This window comes from Homalodisca vitripennis, chromosome 2, assembly GCF_021130785.1.
Source record: "Homalodisca vitripennis isolate AUS2020 chromosome 2, UT_GWSS_2.1, whole genome shotgun sequence".
NCBI classification, from domain to species: Eukaryota; Metazoa; Arthropoda; class Insecta; order Hemiptera; family Cicadellidae; genus Homalodisca; species Homalodisca vitripennis.
The window spans coordinates 97,787,100-97,801,334 of NC_060208.1; the positions used below are offsets into that span (position 1 = coordinate 97,787,100).

Here is a 14,235-nt window from a genome sequence, read left to right on the forward strand (position 1 = left end):
ATATATATATATATATATATATATATATATATATATATATATAGAAGACTTTAAGAAATGTTGTAAACAGAAATATATTTCAATAATTACAGTATTATTTGGCAATCCCCTAAAGTACGACGGTATAAAAACTTTCATGAGATTATGGTACCCACACCCATAGTTTAAGTGTATTAAGATGAACATATTAGAAATAGTCAACATATGCAGGTTAAGAATAGGCCATGTATCTACCAATAAAACATTATATAAAAAACTTAATTAACCCCACTTCGCTTAGAGTGCATACAAGGAGTAGAAGAAACAATAGAACATTTAATTATGCTATGTGCTCATTATGAATGTTTTAAATATAATTACCTCAAGATAACTTTAAAGAAATTTAATCGAGATGTTACAAGCGCTCTTAAATCATAGGATTTTAAACTTGGCTTTGAAATTAATAGATTTTTAGGAATGATAAATAGAACCCTATAGGAACGGTACATGAAATATATTAGAAAAAATGTATGTTGCCTATCACTGATGGGTTTCTTCAGTCCATGGCCCCTACCACGTTTCGGGTTGTTAGGAAAGCCTGACGGGTCCCAGACAAGACAATATTCTTCATCCTGACTTCCTACTTTCCATTCTAAGAATCTTCCATATTTGACTAACATTACACTGATAGGACATCTTTTATACGAAAATGTTACATGTTTCTTTTAACAATTAATATGTACACCATAAGTCAGACCTTTAAATATGTTGCATGTTGTACTGAATGTCACAACCCTTATATGTCTAGCAAAAAATATACTCCATAGAAGCAGCAACTACATGGTAATGCACATCGGGGCTTCATGGCGTCATCAAAGCCCTCTTTATAAGTTAACTAGAAAAAAATGTATTCCAGTTCAGGTTCAGCCAAGTTAGTTTGTAAATAAAATAAACTTTTAGATAGTCAAAATAAAAACATAGTGGATGAAATAATTAAATTATATAACAACGATAACTACTAAAAGTGAAATTCGTGACTCTTGCATGGTCTTACCTAGACTTTGTTTATTACTGACGTACTAGGTTAGCCAGATGTCTGTTTTTAGGAACTAGTTATATAATGTGTATGCAGAATCTTAATTCTTTTTCTTCAGTTCAATAAATTAATTAAAATGTCTATAATTACAAGATATTCATTTAGAAGAGCTCTTTATTCACTTAGGTAAGTAAACAATATATTACAGCTATAGATCATTAGATGTTTAGATGGTTTATTTATTTTACAACATCAAGGACTAAGGCTAGTTATCATTGAATAAGTAAGATTGATAAATATTTACCCCATATTGTTAACACTTTTGCTGCAGGAAATTTGCTCACAATCTGTTGCAAACAGTTTGTTTTTGACCAGAGGCTTGTCTTAACTCTTTTAGCACCCAAGCATATTGGGTAAGTCGCATCACAGAATGCCAGAGTTACTGGTGCAGGTTGTCCGTCGGGTGCAGCGGCATAGCTGCTGGGTATGTTGTAGTAGCAACGAGCAATTTTACGAATTTTTACACACAGATATAAATTGTTCTCATTAAATTTTATGATAAAATAATTTGGTACTTTGGGATTATACCGACCACACTAGTATGAAGAACACAAAAATAGAAATTTATAGAAACAAACATGATAGAACGAAAAAACAACTCTTCAATTACAAAATTACAAACTTACAAGCATTTCCAGGTATTGTGATCGCTGTTATCTTATCTTTCTCGAGAATCCTGATTACGGCAGGCCGCGCGGCATCACGTGATTTGCACGGTACATAATTGCCTTTCCATTACAATTCAATTTATATTTCTGATTAGCCCCTCTAGAATTTGATATTTTACTGATAGGTACTATCTCGAGGGATGTTTTTCTTTCGTCGACATCAGCGCGGGGTAGCACCGAAGGTGCTGTCAATGCCCGCGCTGATGGCCGGAGGCACTCGCATTTTGGGTGGCGGAATGTGATCAAGAATAAAAACACAGAATAAAGTTTTTAGTGTTTTTTTTAATAAAGAGTTTAGTTTGGTAAATGTTTGTTTTTGTTGAATTTTTGTGTTTTGGAGAAATGTAGAGGTAAAACACGGAAGTACAACAAAGCGATGCACCAGCTGAACGGGCGGCGAGACTGCAATCACGTTATCTACTAGACGCTCGACTTTGACCTCTGTCTGAGGATGGGGAGGGGTTTGCGATAAGACAATTCCTGTTTTATATTGACGAAATATTGTTCTACGCTAATCTAGTAATCAGTAGAAACGAAATGTGAAATAACGATTCATGTCTGGGTGTGGTCGGTATAATCCCAAAGTACCAATAATTTTGATCTAATTTTTTTCATTATTGAAAGGTGAAAATAACATGTAATGGGGGTACGGTGCGATAAGCGGACCCGGTTTTTTATATCGAAATTGGCAAGCGATATTACTCAATCATAACCATTGATATAATCAATCGATACTGATTCGTTATTTTGAACAATTAACTTAATCTATATCAACAGCTGTAAACACTTTCAAATAATACACGTAAAGTAATATTGCAATTTTAGATAAGTAACATTTTTGATTATTAAAAATGGCAGTCAATTTTAGAAAACTACACGAAGTTGCTTTGAAAGATGATAAGACATGTGTTTCATAGCTTCAACATGTTGGACTCGTACTGAAAACCCCATTATGTGAAATTTGTGGGAAGGAAACAACTGTAACTGTGAGAGGAGCAAATATGGTCGTCTTCAGTTTTCCTAACTTTGGTTATAATAATTTGTTCGATCACTGTAAATGTTAAATTCATATTTTAATTTAAAACATATGACTGCTATTGAGGACTATATTATATACTTTTATATCGATTGATAGTCTAGGATTTGAGATGCATATATTAGGTATCGATGATTACATTCTTCGATATAAATAACCGGGTCCGCTTATCGTACCCTACCCGATTTAATGGATCTGTAAATGTTGATCTGTTAAAATTGTATACCTCTAAAAGAAAAAGGGTACTTTGGGATTATACCGACCACACCCAGACATGAATCGTTATTTGATATTTTGCTTCTACTGATAACTAGATTAGCGTAGAACAATATTTCGTCAATATAAAACAGGAATTGTCTTATCGCAAACCCCTCCCCATCTTCAGACAGAGGTCAAAGTCGAGCGGTCAGTATTTATTTACAATACCGTGACCATGGAAAATGGACTTTTTTTTCATGGGTTGGGCATTTATAGCCTAGTATTATTATCACAGGTGCATATAAACTGGGGGGAAAGAATATTATTGTATTATATTGATGCCTTTCGGGCATTATTGCGCTAAGGAGCAGGGGCATCACGTGATCTGGGATTCGACTTTTGCAAGCTCGAGTTAATTTTTTCTCTAAAAGAGCAAGCAGTGCGCAGCGGGCAGGCATCGTTGACAGGATTAACGTACTAGTCACTATCATTTAAGTAACTTATCACTTACCTTAATGTTCAGGTGGGTACAGTTTTACAGCCGCAACCCAGAAATGGTGGATCCGCTCATTGAGGTTTGGGTATTTTGCCTTAAAAAGGTATTCACCCAAATACCCCACAAAATGAGTTTTTTTCCTGCCGTAACGCGGAATTTTATCTTTTACACTTCTCCACGTCTGCTCGATGGTATTTGTGTGGGCGTGAGTGCGTGGGTCCACAAACTCCTTTGAGTGGTTTACTGTCTCATGCACAAACCCCTCGTCCTCTAAGCAGTCGTACGCACACCAACAATCACTAATAATTGTACTTCCCGGTACAATTTTTTCTTTTATGATCTTTAAGAGAGTTTCCTTGTCCCTTTTCTCTACTGGCACTAAAAATCTTTCATATGTGGTACGGTCTATACCACCAAACACCCACTGCCCTTCAATAAGTCTTCCTCTATTATATTTCCGTTTACCAAATTTGGCCTCGTCAATTTCTACAATGTGGCCAACTCCACCTAAAGTTACATCATTATTGGCCACATGGTCAACAAATACTTCGCGACAAAACGAATACCAGTCAACAGCTGTTTTAGAACTAATATTAAAGTTCTTTCCCAGGTAATCTTGTCGCTGTGGCACTAGACACAATATTGACGCAACAACATAAAATATGTCCGTCAATGGTAAATGGGCGTTTTCAAAGAAAGTCCCCTTTTTCGCACTGGCAGTAAACCGGCACTTAATTTTCTTTCGTTTCGGTGCAGGCGTGTAGTACTTTCCACACTGAAAAAAAAAGTCCCCAAATTCGTTAACAACGAGTTCGTTGCCACACTTCCTATTACCACAACGCCTAGTCCGGTTGTAAGCCCCGTGGTTTACATAAAATTGCAATACTACATACTCGTCTTTATGAATTGCTTCCACGTAATATAACGAACATCCAACACAAAGGTGTGCCATTAACACTACTGAACTAGTTCACAGTGGCGTCCCTTCCTTCATTAGTGAGAGCCGCGGAGTAATACCAATCTGTCAAATAAGGAGGTTAAGAATAGACACGGAGGAACAAAATAGTTCAAAATGGCGTCCCTTCTTTATTTGAGACTGTCAAATATGGATATTGTTGCCAGAGATACTGTCAAAAACAAAGTTTTCAGAGAATTTCAAAAAATCGTAACTCCTTTGATTTTTGTTGCTGACAAATTTTTTTTCACTATTGTTTTCAGGAAAAATTGTAGTTTTCTGGGAAAAAAATTGAACATACCTTTCCATGGTCACGATATTGTAAATTGGTACCGAGCGGTCTAGTAGATAACGTGATTGCAGAGTCTCGCCGCCCGTTCAGCTGGTGCGTCGCTTTGTTGTACTTCTGTGTTTTACCCCTACATTTCTCCAAACACAAAAATTCAACAAAAACATACATTACGAAACAAAAACTAAATTCTTTATTAAAAAAAAAAAAACACACAAAACTTGTTTTTATTCTTGATCACACTCCGCCACCGAAAATGCGAGTGCCTCCAGCCATCAGCGCGGGCTTCGGCAGCACCTTCCGCGCTAATGTCAACGAAAGAAAAACATCCCTCGAGATAGTACCTATCATTAAAATATCAAATTCTAGAGGGGCTGATCAGAAATATAAATTGAATTGTAATGGAAAGGCAATTATGTACCTTGAAAAAAACTTAGATAATCATGTGATGCCGCGCGGCCTGCCGTAATCGGGATTCTCGAGAAAGATAAGATAACAGCGACAACAATACCGATCACAATACCTGGAAATGCGTGTAAGTTTGTAATTTTGTAATTAAAGAGTTGTTTTTCCGTTCTATAATATTTGTTTCTATAAATTTATATTTTTGTGTTCTTCATACTGGTGTGGTCAGTATAATCCCAAAGTACCAGAAAAAGATACTTTTTCCATTTTGTGAGTAATTAACAGAATAAATGCCTGAAAAAAATATTTACTCAACAAACCTCTGTATTATATTGTAATATATTTAATTGAGAAAGACCTGTGAAAATTCGGTACGTAATATAATACTAACAATTTCCAGATTTCTATATTTATTTTTAAACAAAGTACAAAACTAACTTTTACCATAAAAACGCCTGTGTCGTTAGATAAAACATTTTAGTGTGTATTGTTATTTTGTTTGAATATTATATGAATGTCCTGCAGTGCTACTTGCTATAGTACATTTTACACAAAATGCATAAATCAGTACTAATTTGATTGATATTAGTCAATAAATGGTTGTATACTGCATGAAAATGTTGAGAGCCTAAATAAAGGCTTTTGGCACTTAACATCTGAATTCATCCAAGCCTATATATAGGCTCTTGGCGTTTCACCACCAACCTAGCTTGAGCCCAAATAAAGGCTCTTGTTGCTAAAAGGGTTACAACTACTAGGCTGGTTTTAGACATTTAGCAGGGTTTGCTCTTAGATTGTATGGTAAATGTGAAATTAATGGTCAAAGTGGTAAAAATTGAGTATCGGATTATGTATTTCACCATGATATCCTGCTTATGGGGGACGTCCCGCTAGGGGTTGGTGAAAATTCTTAAATAGAAGCATAGGTCGAGTCGTACATCAAATTAAAGCTCTTTTAATTAGAAACATTTTGGCGAAAATCTGACGTAAAACAGTTGACACATTACAAAATGGCGGACACTCAAAAATTATAAAATACAGAATTTTTCAAATGCAAACATTCTGGTTGTTAGAGAAAACTGGGACACTTAATCTTTTATTTTACTTCTTTTACTTCAAATCACTTACCAAAACAGTTATAACAAATGTTCAAAGTGTTTGCCTTCAGTTTGCTGACAATATCCCAATCGATTGTAGAACGCTGATATCGCATTGTTTAAAGCTTGGACAGGAACACCCTGAGCTTCTCTTACAATACGGTTTCTCAACTCATCCAAATTTTGAGGTTTTGTTTTAAACACTTTTTCTTTGAGGTAGCCCCAAAAGAAGTAGTCTAAAGGGGACAAATCTGGAGAACGGGCAGGCCATTCTATTGTTCCCCTTCTACCAATCCACTTATGTGGAAAGACATTGTCTAAAAAATGTCTTACATGTACGCCATAATGTGGAGGGGCTCCATCTTGCTGAAACCAGATATTTTCATTAAACGTCTAAAAAATGTCTTACATGTACGCCATAATGTGGAGGGGCTCCATCTTGCTGAAACCAGATATTTTCATTAAACAGATGCCTTACCTCATCACATGATCTAATACGGTCACCAAACCCGCGCATCATTAATAAAGTTATTCTTTCTCTCTCGGAAAGCGCCATAGCAAAATAAACTAGCACTACTGAAACTACTTGCAAAATTAGGGCTTGAAGACTTCTAAGTGACTGAGTTGATAAAACAACTGTATCTGTCAGCTGGCAATTTCATTGTTGTCTTTTTGGTCTTGTTTGCTCCAGCTGATTACCTTCCAGATAAGGAAGGTAATAACCTTACCTGTTGATAAGGAATTTCCAGATAAACAATGTGATATCAGCGTTCTACAATCGATTGGGATATTGTCAGCAAACTGAAGGCAAACACTTTGAACATTTGTTATAACTGTTTTGGTAAGTGATTTGAAGTAAAAGAAGTAAAATAAAAGATTAAGTGTCCCAGTTTTCTCTAACAACCAGAATGTTTGCATTTGAAAAATTCTGTATTTTATAATCTTTGAGTGTCCGCCATTTTGTAATGCGTCAACTGTTTTACGTCAGATTTTCGCCAAAATGTTTCTAATTAAAAGAGCTTTAATTTGATGTACGACTCGACCTATGCTTCTATTTAAAAATTTTCACCAACCCCTAGCGGGACGTCCCCCATAAGCAGGATATCATGGTGAAATACATAAAATAATAGTTTTATATGAGCAAAAGCTTGATGTAAATTTTGGTTCTTATATTGTAATTAGTTCAAAAGTTATTAGACCGTCCCGGGACTTTTCAGCACCCCTGTATAACACAGTTATGTAATTATAAGTTACAAATAACAAAGTTATATAATATTAAAAGTGGAACTACTTTTATTGTGGGGAGTAATAATTTCCTCATTCTTCATCCGTGCTGGGCGTCACGTGGTCTTGTAAATAAAAGATTACGGAACATGGGTAAAAAGTTCATATCGGCCTTACATAAGTGCCTCCAGCCATCAGCATGGGATACAGAGAGGTGCTGCCCCGCACTGATGGTGACAAATTTATGTTAAACATCTCAAGGTAATACCTATCACAAAAAGATCAAATTCCAGAGGTCTGATTATGAATACACCCAGCCATTACTGCTAGCTATTTTGACAATGCAAACAAAAATTTTAAATTTATCTATTAACCATGACTCTCTGCAATTTTGCAAGAAAAGGTGTTCCATTTTTAATGTTCTAAAATTCATTATTTGTCATTTTCATCCCCCAAAACCTTATGTTATTTTGTTCAAAAGAACGATTGCAATAGATTAATAAGGTAGCCTATATCTCGTTACTGGTGTGGATAAAAGGCTATTTAAAAATAATTCAAACTAATTCAACCATACTTTTTGCAAATGAATAGTGAAAAATAAACAAACATAGGCCTAGTTTAATAAATTTGCAGGGTAAAGTACAATAAGCGGACCTGGTTTTTATATTGATTAGTATAATAATTGATACTTAATATTCATATATCAAATACGAGTACAGTAGGACCTTGATATATCGAACCTCAAGGGGATTTACAAAACTTCGATATATCAAGAATTTCGATATAATGAGGTTCGATATATCAAGGCTGTTTGGGGCAGACTTCGATATATAGAGGTTTACAACTGTTGTTGTATTATTCATTATATCAAGGTTAACTCTGACAGACTTCGATATACTGTATAGAGGTCCACACCCACTACAATAATACAGTACAATTAAGAATCGTACATTACTTTATCGGGAAATGTGAATAAGAAATTATAACAAGAACACCATACATCAATTTAAATTTATTTATTTTTTAACTAAACGTATAGAGTAATATTATTACATAAATATGAATATGAAATACTGTAACGTCTTAAAAAGTTATGTTGTACAGTATAAATACACATGTCTGAAATACGGTTCTACTGTACTGTATTTTAAATGTTTAAAATGCTACTGTAATGTAGGCTTACGTACATGTTATAAAGAGTTTGCAAAACTTATTTACTGTTGTTAAAAAAAATCTACTCGCACTAATCGTGGTAACGTCCAAATTAAACTGAGGGTGGAGTGGTGACCCACCACTGGCGTCTACAGAAAACAAAGGAGTGTTGGTGGTGGGGGTTCAACATGAAAAATACGGTACCTACTCTACTTTGATGGTTGTTCGTTTGCACAACACGACAATACAGTACTAAAGTTCGTTTCGTTGATAAACTGAAACTTCGATATGTTGAGGTAATTATAAGAAAACTTCGATATATAGAGGTAAAAAATAGGCAAAATTATTGGCGAAAATTCGATATATTGAGGTTATTTACTTGAAATCTTCGATATGTAGAGGTAAAATTAGCATTGAAGTAAATGGGACATTCAAGGGGAATGACAAAACTTCGATTTATCGAGGAATTCGATATATTGAGGTTCGATATATCAAGGTCCTACTGTATTTCCATATTTGTAATAAAATCATATTTGAAATTAAAATAATTAATGTAATAAATGTCCTCCACAAGCTTTTGACTGTCTGTTATTGTCTATAAAAGATAATACGTTTATTATATGAAGAAGTATTTATACAATTTAATTATCGTTCAAGATCAGTATCAGTTGGTTATATCGATAGTTATAACTAAGTAATAATATCGTTTGTCAATATCGATATAGAAACTGGGTCTGCTTATTGTAATCTTGTAATCTACCCAATTTACAAAACTCACCTAACCGTAACTTCCTAATTTTATATCTACTCACAGTCTGGTAAATTCTGATCAAATAAATATATCTTTTCTAAATTGAAAAACACAATAGACTCTCACTTTGAAAATGATGGCCGACTAAAAAGAAATAATAAATCTTGAGAATATTTGAAATGTTCACCTAATCCACATTCAAACATGTAAATAACTCTCAAAACTAAATAATGTTATGAATTGGTATTAGAGTTACATGCTGTGGAAGTTGAGTAATGGATACCATTGTTATTCACAAGACAGTGAAAGTTACTGCATGGGACAGTTTTTGTGCTGTACTAAGCACACAATAAGGCAGATTCAAAGCCCTTGCAACAGTGTATCACTAAAACTTGAGAACCGAGTTGGCTAATTTTAGTTTTGAAATATTTTTAGAAGTCCAAGGAAGATTTCAAAGGTGAAAAACATTGGAAAAGTTTTTTGGAATATTTAATAATTCAGGAAAATAATTATAATATTTACTTCATGTAATCCAAAGTTAACTAACTCTTAACAGCTGTTGACCAACAGCTAAATTGACACTATAAACAGCTGACATTCACCAAAGTGTCAGAACATTTTTTTACATTTAAATTTTAGAAAATATTGAAAAATTATACTGTGCTTGTTAAGTAGTGTTTATTTTATATTGCACCAGTGACGAATAAAGCATATAATGCATTGAAAATAATATTTAAACAATGTTCTAAAACCTACCTTGATTAACAAAGCTGTGAATGTTTTGCACGTAAGGTTGTCAAAATTGGTTGTCTCCTTTAACAATTTTACTACAGTTAAAAGAGAAAGCAGAGGGATGGCACACTTCCGCTTATATCAGAAACAATATAAGTGACGGAAGTAGATGCATTTTGACTAAAGTAGTCTTTTTAAGCTTACGTTTACACATGTTTTCTTGATCAGGGTAAAAATCTAAATGCACTAGAAACATTGCAGTCCGCAAATAAATACTTTTAAATCTTAGTTGAATTCCAAACCCACATATGTGTTTATTTTCTTGATTAGTGCAACAACATAAATTCAACTATGGAACCGTAAATAAATTAGAGCACAATTGAATATAATTGGTTGTAGCAGACTCTTTTGGACCACACAAACTTTTTAGTCGTACATAAGTTATATGTTCTTTAACATGACAAACAAGCGTACTACCACTCTGGCACTTGAAAAATCTTAGACAGAAAGTAAATTAAAAGAACCGAAGTTGACTTTTTTAATGAAAGCTGGTTTTGTTGTTATACATTTTCTTAATCAGGGTATAAGGCAAACTCTTCTATGGCACTTGAAATACCTTATATAGAAAATTAATCTAAACTGATGGAAAATGACACTTTTTGACCAAATTAGGTTTTTGTGACTTATGTGTATATATTTATTTATACAACAAAACCTAAGATAGAACCAGTCAAAATTGTATCTATGTTTTGAATCTCTCTCAACCATGGATGCTGAAATAATATGTATGTGATATGTCTCTTATGTTTGAAAAAATTGAAGGGCTCAATCATTTACATCATAAACACTTTCACTAAGAACCTTAAATTTTAGAAATTACGAGTGAAGCTGTGGGTAGCTTCTAGTCATAAATGAGATGTACAAGTTAAATCAATCAGTTTAGTGGTATTGCTTTTATTTTCATAAGACAAAAAATGTTCCTAACGTTAGGAAAATGGGTCATAAACCTGCTTTTGAATTCTAACATACATATCGATTACTATATAGTGCTGGCAGTCAAATACATAAATTTTACACAAATTCACTAAGCAACTTTAAATATTTTTGGTTAAGTCTAAGAATGACATAAATATTTTGAACTTAATAATTGTTCTTAAGAAGGCCGGTGGTGGTTTTGTACTTATCAGTAAATTACTACAGATAGATTTGCATTGCCTGTGTTTAGTTACAGGTTTACACAACGCAACAGTGAGATACCAAGATTTCTCATTCATTATGTTTGGTTCAGGCACATCCGATGCTACAGCGAGATACCAGACCGAGAGAAGCCGGTGAAGTTCACAACGAGTGAAGCGGCAAGCTGGCGTGCAGAGTTTTCACGTCATGGCAATATCTACGATGACACCCCGGACGCACAACCGTTCATTGTCTCCATAAGCACAGGCATATTTCTGTACTACTTCCTGGTTTGGCGTGAAGAGAGTGATATAGATGAGAATTTCAACATCGGCAGAAACATCTACGACAGAGTTGAGGACCTGGAGGAAGTTCAGTTGAAATTATATCGACAGGAAAGCCTCAACAAAGGAAAGGATGTGAGGGATATCGATGTCAGGTTGCATGAGCTGGAAAGGATCAGGCTGGAGAAAAAAGGAGAAGTGGGCAGTATATAACTGTGTATCCTACACAATAGTATTTGTAGATTAGGCTATTTATTATATGTTTTCTCCAATACTTTAGTGTTTTGTTGTGGATTAAGTATTCAGTTAGCATTTTTTAAATTTCATCAAAAGCATTAAAACTATTAACATACGAAAATATGTTAACCCTCCAGCTTGCTTTCATAAACTGCTACACTGTAGGGCAACTTTAAAAAAAATAATGTGTGTAATCATTTATTATGAAAGTCAATAATGTATTGTAATTTTATTAAAAAACATATACCATGTCCACAAGAGAAATAGAAATTTGATTTATTTGTACTAATCTGTATGGATGGTGTTGAGGAGGTAAAAAATTAATTTCATAATAACTAATTTTTATTCTTTCCTACCGATTATGAAAAAAACGTTAAATTAAAATTCAAAAGATATCATTTTTATTTGAAAAAAAATGTTTAAACTTTTTATTGACATACACATATAAGGAAACTCAATGTGTTCAAGGCAACAAAGACTACTGGGGCACTGACCAAGCCATTGTTTCATCTTGTCACCAATTTATGTTTTACTTCAAGAGGGTAGCTACTAACTCCTCAAAAGACTCTTAGGATTTGTCATATTGGGTTCGGCAATGCCAATGCCACGTTACATATTACTTTTCTTTAGCTATCTTGGTTTGCAGAACTCTTTTTACATATACAAAGACAATAATCAAAACATGCCAATAAAAGACCATTATCCAGACAATTCCATTTGGTGAGAGTTTGTTCTTCTTTCTTGTTCTCATGTTTAGCAGAAACATTTAATAGGTGTCATTATGCAAGTCTCTGTTATGGACTCCTTTCTGTAAGCACTATCTTGGGAGCACCCCTCCACTGACTACATCTTGTGTCTGTAGCTTTCTTTCTGCAGTGCATCTGCTTTTATCTCCCACCTTTACAAGAACACAGTGTGTCTAATAGATATGAACAGTTGTTACTGCTTTCTGAAGGTTCTTGAATATATTTTCATTAGATGGTTTTAATTGGAGGTCAATCAGAAATCTATTCCCTAAATAAAATCCAGATGTCAAGGTCCATGCCAATTTACTTTGCACTTGGTTTTAATGTTGTCCTAATCCTGATGGACCTGTATGACTGTGTCCAAACCTTATTATATATTTCATTTTAAACTACAGTAACTATATAAATTAAATACAAAATGATAATTAGAAAAGATTTTTACTTGAAAAAAAAAACCAAAGCCATAACTCCTTTAATATAGTATTGTACTCCTGTACGATTTTAAATTATATAGATGTGAATATATTGTAAATTTATTGTAGTTTTCTGTAAAAAAATAACATTTTTTAATGATTTAAATTATATATAGTGTATTGTTGATTTAATAAAAAGAAATAATCTATATGTGTAGTTTTTTTTATATTTTAGAATCTATTGGGTTAATAATGGATAATACTCAAACTCATTCATTTCAATTAGTGACTATTCAATAAAATAAATGAAATACCTTATAAAGAAATAAGCTTTATGAATTTTAATTAATAGTAGGAGTGGTGTAAAAGAAGTTCTTGAACAACGTAAATAATATTTTATTATTAATTAACAATAAATGAGACATAACACTACTGCAAACTAGCACAACTCTAGTTTGACCTTGATCTGACTGCTATCAAAACTGGTACATTTTGACACGTGCCGGAAATGTCTGAATGAGTCAACAAATATTTATTTATCATGAATTATAAAATAAAGGAAGTTGGTTATGTTTTAAAATACACTCCCTCAGCAGTTTCTTTAACTTGCAATTATTTTTGTTTGAGATCTATAAAATTAAAGTTTTTCATAACTCATTTGGATTATAAGGAACACGAACACCATTATATATTGGGCAGTCCGTGTATAAAGATAGACCAGGTTTGCACTTTGTATATTTTCGGCAAGACAACAGCACATCTTTTAAATTTTTAGAATCATACAATTTTCCTAACTTTTTCTGACAAGTACTTTTCAAATGACTAATTTTTTCAAGAACATATCGATATTGCAGGCGACCAATAAGGTGAAAATAAGGAAAGTACAAAACTTTTATATATAAGTTGTAAATTTAGTATTATGAAATATAATTTACATACTATTTTTATCTTATTATTCAAAATAAACTGTCCAAATAACAATGTTGACCACTAGTATCTCCTACTATGAATGTCGCTATGGTCACATTGTCTGCTCGATTTACGTGTTGTCTGTAAACAGAATAAATGAAATCAAATGTACCTGTATGTTATTGTTTACAATAGCAGCCGATGTTTGGTTATTGGAAACAGAATATGTTGAAACGGATCAGTAATGTATATTTTTTAAAAGAGATGTCCTGACTGATTCATCAACACCCAGCAAAAATAATAAACTTCGAGACGTGAAATTTGGTACATAGGTAACTTGTGTCCTGGAGGCGTACTAAGGAAGAATCTTCTCTTCGCCCCACTGGCCTCTA

General features: G+C 33.5%; 1 protein-coding gene across 2 annotated transcripts; it reads left to right on the top strand.

The window, feature by feature from the left end:
* Positions 1–849: 849 nt before the first annotated feature.
* LOC124354391 lies at positions 850–13,143 on the top strand. 2 transcript variants are annotated; one of them, XM_046804806.1, is made up of 2 exons: positions 850–1,201; positions 11,310–13,143. In XM_046804806.1, the coding sequence occupies exons 1-2, from the start codon at positions 1,152–1,154 to the stop codon at positions 11,749–11,751; spliced, it is 492 nt and encodes a 163-aa protein (XP_046660762.1). In that variant the 5' UTR covers positions 850–1,151; the 3' UTR covers positions 11,752–13,143. The 2 variants fall into 2 exon arrangements, with proteins under 2 accessions (XP_046660762.1, XP_046660763.1); XM_046804807.1 differs by having other exon boundaries at positions 853–1,201; positions 11,367–13,143.
* The last annotated feature ends 1,092 nt before the right edge of the window (positions 13,144–14,235 follow it).

Excerpts from the sequence above, each read along its gene's own strand:
- LOC124354391 (XM_046804806.1), top strand. The coding sequence starts at position 1,152 with ATGTCTATAATTACAAGATATTCATTTAGAAGAGCTCTTTATTCACTT. Across the intron at positions 1,202-11,309 it reads AGAGCTCTTTATTCACTTAG|GTTTACACAACGCAACAGTG; the intron begins GTAAGTAAACAA and ends GTTTAGTTACAG.